At 40.3% G+C, this 15,000-nt stretch overlaps 1 protein-coding gene across 1 annotated transcript in view; it reads left to right on the top strand.

Annotated features, from left to right (window-relative positions):
• Window positions 1–15,000, top strand: part of MORC2 (MORC family CW-type zinc finger 2) — a 1,452,408-nt gene that overhangs the window by 52,138 nt on the left and 1,385,270 nt on the right. The window contains exons 4-6 of the mRNA XM_044068246.1: window positions 526–594; window positions 6,505–6,595; window positions 8,584–8,692. Of these exons, the coding sequence (XP_043924181.1) occupies window positions 526–594; window positions 6,505–6,595; window positions 8,584–8,692 (269 nt within the window). The remainder of the gene's footprint in view (window positions 1–525; window positions 595–6,504; window positions 6,596–8,583; window positions 8,693–15,000) is intronic.

Genomic DNA, 15,000 nt, shown 5'->3' with positions numbered 1-15,000 from the left:
AACTCCAGGAAGACCATGGGTGCATACAATCTGACTAGGGTATAAAAGTACTTGAATAAAAATTGCCAGCCAAGGAATATGAACCATCGGGATTTAGTGGTATATCAGGATTCATTCAAATCATCCCCTGTACCTCATCTGCCAGTTGCACATTAGCTCATTTTCCTGTAGTATTTTTGCTTATTAGTGTAAAGTTAATCTGTCATCATTACAAAAGTTAATGTTGTAGTCATATCTTCTGTGGGGGACTAGCATTGTTTACTTTAAATAGTATTGGAGGACTGCTGGACTAGTTACACATCAAGATTGGAAAGGATGATCTTGCCAATGGAAAGTGTGAACGTGGAGGGTGTATGGGGTAGGATGTGAAATAGAAAAGAGGGATGTGAGATGGGAGCCAAACAAGAGTTGATAGAGAGACTCTTTAAATTCTCTGTTCGCTGCAAAGTTGCTTAAGTACTTTTTATCTGTACAGAATGATTGAACAGTGAGTTAATTGTTCTTTTTTTTTTTAATGCAATATAGAAAGTAAAGAGAACCTACGTGGGGGATTTACCCTTTGTTTTCTGGACGATGGTGCTGGAATGGATCCCTGTAAGTATTGCCCATTGGATTGGGTGCTCATGCAGTCAAAGATTTGTCCAACAGAAGGGTTTGCTGTTTTGCATTAAAACTGTGTGTAGTATTTTTTTATTTATAATTGTTACATGGATAGGTAGAGTGACCATGTGAGATATCAAAGTTACAGAAAGAGTTACCTTGTATGTGAAGGTGATTTAGTACATTTTGACAGCTTCTTGATGTAGAGCTATTTGGGCATTAAAACACTAGTGATCTGTAGGATAAATTGTGGCGTACAGAAATGGATATTTTTGTGATCCATGAAGAACTCTTTATTGACCTCTTCTCTCCAATTCTGTATATTCTAGATAAGTAGCATATCCTGCTTAACCATAATTGTATTGCCTTTTTTCTGCTAAGAATTATCTTAAGCCTAACCCTTCTGTTCTTGCATAGATTTTGAGGCTGCCACCTCTTCAGGAAGGCTGTTCAGTTATTCGTAGCTCTTCCCTGAGAAAATAATTCATGACTTCCTTAAGACCTCCAGCTTGCATGTTCAGATGTCAACCGTAGTTAATCATGCTGCTTTAATTTTAAAGCATGTGCTCACTTGATATGGGTGGGTTCACTTAAGATACTTAAGTGCTCCAAGTCAAAGCTCTCCTTCACCTCCTTGTGTCAAGACTGTAGATATCAAGCATATAGAAAAAATTGTTACATTGGTGTGTAGTGAAGGCACTACACTGTGCCTTTTGCTCTTATCCGTACTGTCTCTGTCTTCATGTGGTGATGAATTCTGTCTAAGGACTTGGGTGTAACTCTTGGGGCGCATTGCATTCCTCCTCAGGAGAATATCTTAGCAGACCAGCTTTGCGGAATAGAGGCAAACCACACAAGTGGATATTAAACGAGGATGTATTTTTATGCATCTGACCAAGTGTGGTGGTCCATTTGCAGTAAAACAGAAATCTGAAAATAAATTTGAAGCAGAAAACTAACCACAGGGACCTGGGCTTTAGATGCTTTCTCAGTAAGCTGGGCAGGTTTACTTCTCTATGCCTTTTCTCCCATCTCTTCTCTTAATAATACAGAAGATAAAGGAGGACATGATACAAATGGTGATCATAGCTCCCTTTTGGCTGAGATAGCAGTGGTTCTCACTCCTATTGAGTGTGGTAAGGAACAGCATGTTGTTCTGTCTCTGTATGGGGTCTTCTAGATCCAAAACAAGGGGTGACGTATCCTTCCTATCCTGAAGATCCTAATGCTGACAACTATGATGATCTAATGCTCATTCCTTGTAGGTATGTTTTTCAGGGATGTGTATACTTTCTATCTTTTGAGAGACTGAAAAAAACAAATGCAGGGGAAATCATACCTAGCAAAATGGATCCTGACCAGTCTTCAATCTTGTACGTCATGAGACCTTTACAGATCAGGTTTGTCTTGTACTTTAGTGAAGTTGTGTGCGCAGTATCTGCTTGGCTACTTTGGGATTCCCTCCCCCCATATTCCCTGATACCAGTAAAGCAGTTACTTGGCAGGGGCATCTTAATTTGAGGCCACACAAAAAGCTAATGTATCCACCGTGGCACCTCAGATGTGTTAAAAGGTAACTTTGAGCCAGGAGTGGCCAATACATACTCCAGAAGAATATCAGAAATGTAGGCTTTTGTGTACAAGCAGACCTTTCTCATCTTCCACTAGGGCAGTTGACATTACACAACAATCCCATCTTTGTGCCACAGGTGCTAACAGAAGTCTCTCTCCATCCATTAACTTCCCCTAGTTTCTGACATACCCTTTAGAATGAGGAGGGAAATATCTTGCACGCACTGGATATGCATAGTCAACTGGTGCTTTACCTTGAAAGGGCTAAATCAGAAAGGAAATTGGGCCAGCCTTTAATAATCTGTACAAAGGGTTCAGACTGCATGATTTAGTCCATCACTAAATGACTTGCTCACTGCTTCTCATTCTGTTAACTCCTACCTTGGCAGGGCTGTACCAGGACATGGGAGCCCACTCTACAAGAGAGAGCAGTCACAGTTACTTTCTGTGGAAGGGTCAGCATTCAGGCCATCTTTGAAGAGGCTACTTGATCATTTGTCCACACCTTCTGTATGTATTATGACCTGGACATTACCTCCTAGAGCCAGGGAAGGATTTGCCATGGCCATCCTGTAGGGACTACTGCAACCAACACCTTCTCAGCACTAGCTACCGACTGGTCCATAAGCTGTGGAAATATTCCCAAGTGCTGTTATTGCAACAGTGTACTGTTATTGCAACAGTGTACAAGATGAACATTTGTTTATTTCATTATAGTTTATTTGTTAACCTGGGTAGATCACTGAACAAACAGGACCTTTTTCAGACTCTGCTTGGGAAGATAACAAAAAGTGAGGTGCTTCCAGGAAATTCTTTCATTCGGGGTTTAAAAGTGCTAATGCAGTTGAAGATAGTCAAGTGGCTAATGCTTTTGACGATGGTAAAATAATAAATGACTGTTTATGTTGAATACAGTGTTTGCCGTACTTCAAATTATTTACAATATGTACAGGTGTTAGTGCATTTGTATTAGGAATTTCACTATAACTGGAATTAGAATTTTTTCTGTTGTGCCTCCCCTTTCCGCCTTCTATCAAGCCATCCCATGTCTTGAGCCCATTTGTTCTGCAAGGATGAAGAGTTCTCCTAGGATGAGTTATTTGTAGAGGCCATCATGCAGGTAGACGTAGGGCTGTTTGTTGCTTTTGAAGATATCCTGACAGTGATAGCAAATTTCTGTGACTGGCCTAACCCTCTCCCTTAAGGTGGTGTCTTAGGCACCTGTTTCACCATAGTGCCTCATTTTAAATCTCACTATAGTCTGTCTCTGTTAGCAGCCCTTTCAGCCTGGTAGAAGAGGAAGCAAAGGTAAGAAAGCACTAAGAATGGTGCAGATGGATCTCCCTCTTGTAAAATGCTCTGACCCTCCATGTGGGAGCCCATCCAGGCAGCCAAGAGGGGGAAGGCTGAAAAGTTCCGAAGATGGACCAGACTTAAAACACAGCAGAAGGTTTGGTTAGGGCTGTGGGATTCCTGGCGTTGTGGTACAGTGGCAGTCATGTTTTTTGTTTAGTAATCGTTGCTGAGGAAGCCTATACAACTTTCATGGACACTTTTTCAGGCATCCATACATATTTGGTCCTGAGAGCAAGACTTGACTTGAACATCTGTGAAGCGGATAAAATCCATACCGCTATGGACATTGTGTTCAAGTTGCCTCTGTGCCTGCTTTTCGTGGAAACAGAGGATCTTGCAGCGGATTGTGGCTCAGATGTAATGCACACAAAAGTCAACAACAGTTTAGGAGCAGACCAGTAACCAGCATAAATTCTAGAAGGGTCATAGGACCAAAGGCAAGAGTCTGAGGCAACCTTCAGTGAACTGTGGCCCATTCCATAGGTGGGACAGCTACATCACTTTGTACTTTCATTGTAGAATAAAATAAAAAATTGAAAGGGATTTTGCATCTCAGATGTCTGAGGAAGCCTGTGCCACGTCCATATGACCCAGATATTTGTGGTGAAAAATCTTCCCCAAGCTCCTTTTGAATGTGTTTTATCTCTGGACTTTTTTTGTTTTTTTTTGTCTTGAACTCATTTTGGTCGCTGCTTTGGTTAGGAGGAATTCTGAGCTTGGAGTCTTACTGAGATACCCACAGTGTTTGTTTTTTTATGACAGCAGTGGAGAAAATATGGTGATCCAAGTTTGTCAGTAGCAAACCATGCTGAAGTGGTTGCTGGTTACATACACTTTTTTCTCTCACAGTAGTGTTGAAATTTTAGAGGACCAAGTGTAGGTCGATCTGTGCCAAAGTGGTTGGTTAATTGGATGTTCCTTGTTATCACAGCAGATGAGAAACTTTGCTGGACCAAGCCTCACTCAGTGTATTAGGTCAGCATTTGCACCAACCATTTTCTTCGAGTGGTTCAGCATAAATCTAGGAGATGATGGATTTAAAAAGTGTGTGCAGTAGTCTAGGTGGTTAAATATTTCCTCTTACTAGTTAGAATAGTCATTACTTAAAATAATGATGAGTTGGGAACTCCTTTGGACCCATATTGGACCTCCAAGGCTCTGACTGCTTCCTTACTTAGGTCATTGTACTGGGCATAATTTTTGCTAACTTTCCCTCAAAAAAAAAAAAGTTTTTGCTAAATGTCAGTACCAAGATCCTGGACAGGGGAGCAGTTAATCAGTGCTCGGGATGTCATAAAACTCAGTCAAGTTGGCATGGCAAACATACATTTATCCGTGTGGCTAATTCTCATGGGTAATGATTAATAATACAGCAACAGTAATTCTGCTAGAATATTTGACTTGTGATGAGTGTACTCAGAACTGTGCTGTATTAGAGTGGCTGAGTCTTGTAACATTACTAAAAGTTTTCTAATTGCCAGTCTTTGTCATCTTTCAACCTGATTTTCAAGCATTTAGAATTCCTCTTGTGCGATGGGAATGCCACTGTTGCCCTGTGCTTCTTCATGTTATGATCACTGCCCTTAGAAGTGCTATCTTACTGCAGGCAATTTTCTCTTCTAGTAAAACTTGTAAGTTCTGTTGAAACTGGGAAGTTATGGTTAAAGACTAGTGAAGTAGGCAGAACACTTGCACTGTATGTGCGTTATAATTATGTTTGGGTTAAAGGCAGTAGCCATATTACATATGCATGTAAAAACATGAAATTGTAAACTCAAAGCTGGGTACTGTGTGAGGTTATCCAGACTCTGAAAGAGTTTATTCCTAAAATATATGCTTTTCTATCATTTGATATTAGAAGTCATGTTGCTTGATCTAGGTGGTGCACAGATAGGGCAGGATTCCATGTACAAATGCCGTGTTGCATTAATGGCATAGAGTCTGCAGTGTTTTTTAAATGTGTTGATTATGGAGTCCAGGCATTCACAAATGTCCAGAGCAGAAATGGTCTTTCAAAATGTAGTCAAAGTAGCAGGAGCTCCAATAGGAACATGCTTAGATGGAGACATGATGATGTATTGTACGTCATGACAAAAAAAAGTAATGCAAGCAGGTACCAACTTTTGATAAGGTCTTTTTAAATGCAAGATGGAAGAAGGTGAGCAGCTGCCCTGATTTTTTTACTTGCATTCAAATTGCCAGTGCAGTTCCAAAGTTGGCAGCATTCTCAGATGTCAGACCGTTCTTAGATTGTCCTTTCTTGGACACAGATTGCGTTAACACAGGGAGGAAGAAAGGGTATCTTGATAACTGAATAAAATAAAATCATGCAGTTTAGACTTGTTTTTTAAGAATGCTGAAAAAATAGCTAAATGTAAGCAAATGTGTTCTGTTTTGCATATTTACTGCATTCTAAATTTGTTCTCGTTGAATGTTTCTAGTATTGCTGTCTTTTCTTAGTACACTGCACAGAGGAAGTTTATGTATTTTGTGTTTCTTTACCCAGTTGTTAATTTCACTTCCATTGGATATGTGTAGCTTTGCTGGCATTTGTCTGCAAAGTGCTATTTCTAACTTTTTTTTTTTTTTTTGTAATGCTGCACTAATTTTCTAAAAAAAACTTTTTTTTTTCTCTCTGCTTGTTCCCAACAAGTGGGATTTGGCTCAGTGTGGGAGTAGTTTGGCTAACAGAAAAACAAATCAGTGTGACCTTAACTAACATCTGGTTGTGTGTGATACAACTTTAATACTTTACACAGAGATTTATTTGAACAGGTTTTATATCACTGGCCCCTTAAGCTGGTGTTGGGGTTGACTTTCTGCAGAACTCTATAATTTATATATTTAAATTGCATTGCATTAAACAATTCAGTCTGTTTAAATTTTTAGTGTATTTATTTATGGCCATCTGTCAAGTTGAAGAGCTTTCTGAGCTTCTGATGCGTTATTTTATTTATTTATTTTTTTTCCCTGTAGGTGAAGCTGCCAGTGTTATCCAGTTTGGTAAATCATCCAAAAGAACCCCAGAATCTACTCAGATCGGACAGTATGGCAATGGGTTGAAATCGTAGGTATCAGGATTTTCAGGGTTTCCTGTTTAAATTGTGTGTAGTATGATTAAATGCGCTGTAGTGTCAATGTCTTTGCATGCTGTAGTACATCTATCACAGATTTCACTTTTGTTACTAGACCTGTTCTTGCATTGAGACTTGAGTACCTTGGTATGTTTTGGTGGACCACTTCCCCTTCTTATCTTCAACTTTTTATCAAGTCCTTGTATCATTTTGTAAAATGTGTCTTATGATAAAGACCTACCTGCCACAGCTTGTGGATTGGCTATCTTCCCTTTGGTCATGGGGTTAGGTGTTGAATGATTACACATGTGGAGAAATCTTCATCTGATTTTTACTGTTCTGAAGTACATTTTTATATGATAAAGGGTCATTGGAAGATAACATTCAGTTAACTGGCAAGGCTTTTAATGCATCTAATTGTCCATGCTTGTTACTAGCTGTAGGCATGTAGTCGTTTTATCTTGTTTGAAATCTGGAATCATTTAAAGTGTAAAATTTTTCTTGCGTTAACTTATTTGTGTGAAGGTATCAAGTCCTGTGAGTGAGTGAGTGTGTGTCCTGCGTTTTGTCGAATGACATTTCTTCGACAATTGCAGGTAATGTGGTGTAATATCGATAGTACAGACAGCCGAGTAGTGGAAATGTCAATGGTGTGTAATGTTGAGGCAGGTAAATGGGGTTGGAAGGGGGGGGGTGTTGTGGGTGTTAGGGTTAGATTCAGGGATAAGTAAAGGATAGGTGTTGTATGCTTGTGTGTAAGTTTGTGTATTTTAGGGTTAGGGGATAGTGTGTTTGTGAATGTGTGAACTCGGTGTTATGGGGAGGGTTTTTATGAAGGTAAGGTGTTAGGGGTTAGGGCTAGGGTCACCAGCCATTGCTAAGGTGGTGGGGGGTTTGAACCCTTCCTTCAACCATAATCCTACACCTTGCCTTCACAAAAAATCTTCCTGTAACACTGCCACTATTCAGATGAATTTGAGGCTAGTGTTATTTGGGGGGGGGGGGGGTTCAGTATTTAATATCAGGAGAGGAAATAGTTTTTCTTTCTCAACATTATTTCATTTGATATTCTTTTGTTTTTTTGGTATTTTGTGTGTGTGTGAATTTTTTTTGTCAGTGTTTTCAGTTCAACATTATGCACAATAGAACCATATGTACGTACAAACATACATATGCAGCTGACATTCAGAATTTCATTAAAAATAATTTTGTAATGTAACAAAATAGTCTGGGCTAATGTTGCCCGACACGAGATAAGAGTTTTGACAGTTTTGTAATGAAAAAGTCTGTGGTTTGCAAACGTTAGTCTGATTTATATATCCCCTCAACCCGGGGTTTTCTGTGACACAAGTAAAACTTCACTGGTTTGTATAAAAATATATCAGCACCTTTGTTGCCGAGTAAAACAAATTAAGTACAGTCCTTTACTCCTACATAAAGATCACCTGGACTTTTCTCTGTAGTTGATCTTTCTGACTTGGCCCTCTTTCAGAGCTGGTACTCTCACCTTCACTGTGTTGGTCAGGAACTCTTACTGACACATGTGAAAACCTCTCTGTTCTTCTTCTTTTGTTTCCAACTTCTGATTTTTGATTCTTTTAAGTAACCTGGTGTCATGTTTGCATAGGAATATACATTCCTATGTAAAGGAATATGCAAAACACTTTCTGGACTGCAAACAGTAACTAGCACTGAAATATTTATGTAAAAAGTGCAGTTTTACACACTTTCCAAGTGGAAATTGCCACAGTATGTAATATCTATGTATATGGATGCAATTTAGTTGTTGGTAACAGCTTGTTGAACTAGTTGAGCCCGTGTCCCTACTAGTCAAATGTGCAGTGTATATTTTTCCTTGTTTGAATCTCCTCCTCTAATAGAAAAAGTGTCAGTATGTTGCGTGAATGTTTGGTAAAATGGAGGTGTGATGACCTTGAGATTTCATTTTGAAATTTTTTTTTAATTTTTTTGTCTCTTTCAGTGGTTCCATGAGAATTGGAAAAGATTTCATTCTTTTCACAAAGAAAGGTGAATCAATGACTTGCCTGTTCTTGTCTCGTACATTTCATGAAGAAGAAGGCATTGATGAGGTGAGGCACATACATAACATGATTTGCATTTTTCACTGTGGTAAACACTTCAACAGTACACCGTTACCATAAATTTGTATTATGCATAAAACCACCAAAATTTATTATTTCTCAAACTCCTAAGACAAAAGGTTTTGCAGATATATTTTCCCCCATGGGCATTTCCAATGCCATGCATCTTTACTGTTTGTTTGAATTGAGATAAAATTGCAAAGGGTTGCTGAACCATATGAAAATAAACATTTGCCCGCTTTCGTGGATGAACCCTTGAAACTTCTGCAAACCCTTGCTATGCAAAAGATACTAGTAGGATAGTTTACTGAGTGATAGTCTTTCATGGCTGCATGACAACAAAAAAATGTCCTGAGTAGTGATCTTGCAGTAAAAAGTGTAGTCACAAAGTTTGCATTTTTGTACGGTAACTTGACATTGCATTGTCGTAGTTAGGAAGAATTCTCTGAAATGCTGTAATCTTAGTCTTACTGCACTTGTAGTCATCATTGTAAAGCATGATAGAAGTGCATCTCATTTCTGCTTGGCACTCTGTCTTCCACACCTGCTCTATGCACTTAGGGCTTTATATATTAAAACAGCTGCTGTGAAGGAGGTGTTCCAATGAAAGAGCTGTCTTGCAGACATAGCAGGAGAGATATTGTAACATGCACTTCGTGGGTGCTGCGAAGAGCACTTCTGGCTAACAATTGAAACAATACGAATTTCATGAACTTTAATCATACTTTAACTTGGGAATGGGGACCATTCCTGTCATGATATTAGAGATCCAAAAGACTTGGAGAAAAAAGAGCAGTAACATGACTTTTAAGGTGCATCTGACAAAAAAATGTGCAGCTGAGTTGCTTTTCTGCTCTGTGTTTCACTCTTGGCATGGAGTAGGCATGGGTTACTGCCAGCATTTGTTCTCAGATGATGTGATTTATCCTAAATACGTTTTAAGACGGTATTGCAGTACATTAGTGGCAGTTAACAGTCATATGGGAGAATGCAGAGATACTAAATTATTACTTTACTTCACTTTCACAAAGGAAAGCAAGAGGAAGGTGTCCTGTTGTGAGGGAGGTAAGGCATACCCGAGAACAGGGGTCATGCACCAGAAAAGAAAGAGGCGATTCAGAGGGAACTGGCTGCATTTAGGGAAGACTAACGTAAAGATCAGATGGGCTGCCCCCAAGGAGGTCATATAAGGAAGAAGCATGTCAAGATGTTGGAAGCAATTTAAAGGAAAAGTACAAGAAAAATCACTGGTTTAGAAAGGATGCACTATGACCATGGACCAAAAGAGCTAGAGAGAGTTTTATTTGAAGTCAGGAGGAAATGTGGACACAGCATTGGTACACGTGATTGTTAGGGAAGTGGAAAGGAATCCTAACATTAGTACACATGGAAAGGTTGGGGAAATGGGATGGCATCCCCCTCAACAGGAAATGCAGAGGAGGAGGAGTGGATACTTGCAGCAGATTGTATGGCCAGTGTACTCCCCATATCTGTGTTCACACAGAGGGTTGTGGAGCTATGGAATGGACAGTCTGAACTGATTGTGGGGACTAAATCCACAGAGGCATTGAAGATGACCTGGGACAGTTGTAAAAATGGTTGGGGGAATAGGGTTGAAAGTGAGTTACAAAGCTGAGGTATTTAAAATGGCAGACTAGGTAGATGTATTGTCTCCTTAAGCTGTACAGCAAGTGTAGTAAAATGTAATTGCAATTTGTGTGACCAAATTGCTTTTCAGCATAAGACATTTGGATGAGCCTGATTAAGTTAAATGAACGATCAGTTTCATAAATCACCTTGACATTTTGGGACTTTGTAGTTGTTTTAAGCAAATCTTTGGGAGAATGAGGGGATCTGCCTACCATCAGAGAATTTTTTGTTTTCCTTGGGGGGGGGGGGGGGGACTTGGTTCACTTTTAATTGGGTTGTTGTCTTGGTGTATGGGCCATATTCTTGATGGAAATGCTTTTTAGATTCTTCACATTGTCTATCAGTAGTGTTAACATGCCTTGTCTAGGCTGTGACCACTGACTGGGTAATTGAACTTGAAAACCTTGATAGTATGGGTCAACTTAATTTGTCTAGGTACAAGGCGTTAACCTTAGTTTGGTAACCCCTGTCATCTGTTCCGCCTCCTACAGATAGTTGATCAGTGCTAAGGCCAAACCTTCCAGCTTAGGGAACAGAGAAGCGTACTTGTTATGTTTTGTAATGTTCTGTTTAGTTTTCAGGAATACACGCAAAGGGCTGGTATGAGGGCTTTAAGCACTATACTGTTGTGCAGGTAGCTCTGACTGGTTGAGCTGATAAATTCAGTAGCTACACATACAAAGTGGATTTTCACCTGGGAATCTGAATAATCCAAGTACTTTTAAAACACTTCAGCAGTAATCTCTAGAATAACAGATAAAACAGTTCTGAGTAAATTTAGCACTCTTAAAATAGAGATTCCAAAGTGGATGAACAGGCTTTCAGATCCTGCTAACAGCCCTGCATGGTTCGTATTGTTTCTCAGGTGGATTGACAAATGTGAAGAGCAGTTGAAGCACTGGTGAACACCCGATACATTTTGAATATATTTGAGCTCGGTGGCAGTCCATCATTAGTAAATCTGAGAGGTTGTCAACTGTATGTTTTACTTTTCATGCATTAGTCGGGGTGTATTAGTCTATCCAAGTTCCATCAACAACTCAGGAGGTGGAGGAGCTAAGCAGAGTGGATGGAAAAGCAGTTTGGTGGGGGGGGGGGTGCAGACAGTTAAGTATTGCGGCTCACAACATACAGAACTGGTTTAGATGGTGTATTTTTGCTAAAAACAACAGCAGTTACAGAAAGGCAGTAGACTTGTTTTGGAAAGCTGTTTTCAAGCATGTAGTATTCAAAACTGGGTGGGGACTTTACTTTGCAATGATTCAGAGGTTAAATGTGAATTATGTGAGTTGATACTAGATTGTGCTGTCAGTTATCCCACGGAACAGAAAACAGCAAGTTTTTGCATCTACCAGAAGATTGATCAGAGTATTCATTCTAAGAGTCCAGTAGTTCCCAAGTTTAGTTAATTCCTATGTTTTAATTATTTGTTAAGTTGGTATTCACAATAGACAGAAGTGCTTAGTTTTCAGCTGTGTCCTCTGGCTTTGTTCTGTTTAAATGTGAAAAGTGAAAAACGTACATCTTGGATCAAATATTTATTTTTCCTCTGAAAAAATAAATTATGCTGCATCATCATTCTTAACTTGTTTCAGCCCCAAATTTTGTGGTTGTTTGATCATTGTGACACGGTTATTTTGCAGATCAGGGTGTTTCTTTTTGCCACTGCATTGCTTTGTTTTCCTTTTCCTTTATTATTCAAAGTATTTAATCTGATGATGTAAATCTTTGTTTACTCATTACCGTTAGGACCTCGGTTCCATCCTCGGAACAGATACGGCTGTTTCCAAGCTCATGCCAGCCAAAAACTCTCAGCTAAGACCTACCCACCGTGCTCCTCTCATTGTTACTCTCTCAAAGCTAAGTAGAAATTTGTTAATTTTAAGACCGTTTCTCTTCAAAATTATTTAATTTTTAGTCAAGTTGGCCCTTTCTCACTGTCGCCTATAACTTAGGCCTATTTCCTACCCTTTTCCTTGGTAATTTAATTTTTTTACCTTTTTTGGTACTGTCCCTTTCTCCTGTCTTTGGCAGGCTTTTCCTTTTTACTAGTGGTATTTTTTAAAATAACATTATTGGTATTTTCTCTCAATTTTTCTATAGGATAGCCTTGATGTTCATCGTGTTTCACTACACTTGGGTTATCCTGCCGTCAGGTGGTCCCGCAGTCAGCCAGAGTTCCAAAGTCTTGGTCCGGCGTCGGTTGCTGTCTCCTCTTCACTGACATCAGTGCGCCAGGGGTATACAAGATGCAGCCGACGCCATTTTCTTCAGTCTTTCTTGCCGCGCGGTTCCCGAAGCAAAAGCAGTTTGCAAGTGCCGGTCAGTCGACTCCTGAGATTTTGAATTCGAATTTCAGAACCAAAGTCTTCAATAAAGCCAAGTACGCCATTGGGGAAACTTTTTCTTGCCTCAGACCAATGTCAGTAAATGTTAATAATTGTATTTCTTGGGGGAAGCAAATATCTCATAAGGATTTTCATTCTTACTGTATTCCATGCCTAGGCCCAGACCACGACGTCACTAGTTGTCGGTTTTGTGCTAGATTTAACAAGCGCACTATTAAACGTTGGTTTGACTTTGCTCGTCATTACTTTGGCTGAAGGTTCAATTATACCATGCCGTCGGAACAACTGACTGGAATACACAAAAAACGCAAAGATAAGGATAGGCATCCGAGGTCCAAAACTGACGAAGCCTCTTCTAGGCCAGTCGCCGGTTCACCGTTTCACCGTTTCTCAGTGAGGCGCTTTTCGCAGCCCCTGACACCTGCTACCTCAGAGCCACAGGCCGCCTCCGACTCCCATGTGGAGATGTCTAGGCCTCTGGAAACTCAAGGTATTGAGCCTACGGAAACTAACCCCTCAGATGGGTCCGGAGCCGCTGAGCAGGCATCCGCTTCTGAGGGTGTTTTCAGACCTTCACAGCTTACAATTAAGCCCACTACAGCAGCAAAGACAAAGTACAGACTGACTTCTCTGACCAGGTTTCCATTTCCTCTGATTCCTGTTCAGATCAGGGATACTCTTTACCCCCCTATGAGGACTCTGATGCTGAAGAATCAATCCCTTCAGCCTCTCCTCCTGAGGATTACTCTTTTGGGGAAACTTTACATACCATGAGGGAGCATTTCCATTGGTAAGGCCAGGATTATTCAGAATCCAAGAAAAGGCTCAGAGACTTTCTTTTATTGCCTCAGCACAGGCCCCTTGCTATTCCGCCAGTGATAGATATTGTGGATGATGTGTTCTGAATCCAGTTTAAATCCTGATTCTTTCCCCCCTGCTCCAGTCAAGCCAGTCAGGTACTACAGAGTCCCTGACTCTCACAAATTTCTTTATAAAAACCATGCTGACCCAGAAATTATTTCCCAGGGTCCCAAAGGGGTAAATGCTTCCACGGCTAAAAATCCAGTTCCCTCTGACAGGGATTCTAGAGCATTAGACAGATGGGGGAAGAAAGTTCACACTTCTGCAACTTTAGCAGTAAGGGCTTTAAATTGCCACTTTCACATGCTTAAATACCAACAATATTTAATGTCTTTGTTAAAACAGAAAATGCTTACAAGCTCAGAACATCCTGACTATAAGGAAATGCAGGATTTATTGCATGCAGCTGAACAAGTGGGAAAACATACTCTGCAATGTGGTTTTGATTCATTAGAGGCTTCTTGTAGAGCAGCAGTTACAGGATCTGTGATTCGAAGGCATGCTTGGTTAAAAGAACAAGGTTTACCTGATCATATTAAGGCAAAGTTATTGGATGCTCCTTTACAGCAGGATATTTTATTTGGTGTTAAGGCAGAAGAAGTATTAAAGAAAATGGAGGATAAGGCAAACTCTATGCAAACAGTGAAAGATTTCTTACAGGTACAGCCGCCTCGATTTAGCAGAAATTGGCCTTCAAAAAATTGGTCCTTTCCAGTGTCCGACAGACCACAAAGAGGCAGATAGACGCCCACAAGAGCAGATCTCAGCCCCAAGGCTCTTACAGACCACGACAGTGGGGTGCTTCAACCCCAAAAGGAGGGGAAGACAAGTCACAACCTTATTGGAAACGGTCCCAATGACTTCCCCCTTCAAATGCCAAGCACTTACCTTTTGGGCAGCTCCCTTAGGGGGAAAACTAGCACTTTTTTCACAAAATTGGCATATAATCACCCAAGACAAATGGGTTCTGAAATTGTGTCTCAAGGTTACAGATTCCACTTTCACACACTACCAAGGCCAAAAGGAATGCCAGACCTGCCACAAAATCAATGGGCAGAGGCACAAAAACAAATTACAGCCTTCATGGACATGAGAGCTGTTAAAAACTTGTCACAACAGGAACAAGGACAAGGATTTTACTCAAGACTTTTCCTGGTCCCCAGAAAGGACGAAGCCTGGAGACCTATACTGGACCTTTCTACTCTAAATACTTGCCTAGATGTTCCGAAATTCAAAATGTTGACACTACAGCAGCTTCTTCCCATGCTGGGCAAGAAGGCTTGGCTTGTTACCTTGGACCTCAAACAAGGTATACCTGCATGTCCCTAGCGGACAAAATTGCAGAAGATACCTCAGATTCATAGCTGGCTGAATGCATTACCAATTCTTTGCACTGCCCTTTGGCTTATCTACTGCGCCCAGGGTCTTCACAAAATG

Source organism: Protopterus annectens, chromosome 4.part0 (genome assembly GCF_019279795.1).
Source record: "Protopterus annectens isolate FY-2018-M chromosome 4.part0, PAN1.0, whole genome shotgun sequence".
NCBI lineage: Eukaryota > Metazoa > Chordata > Ceratodontiformes > Protopteridae > Protopterus > Protopterus annectens.
This window is presented reverse-complemented; position numbering and strand designations above follow the sequence as displayed.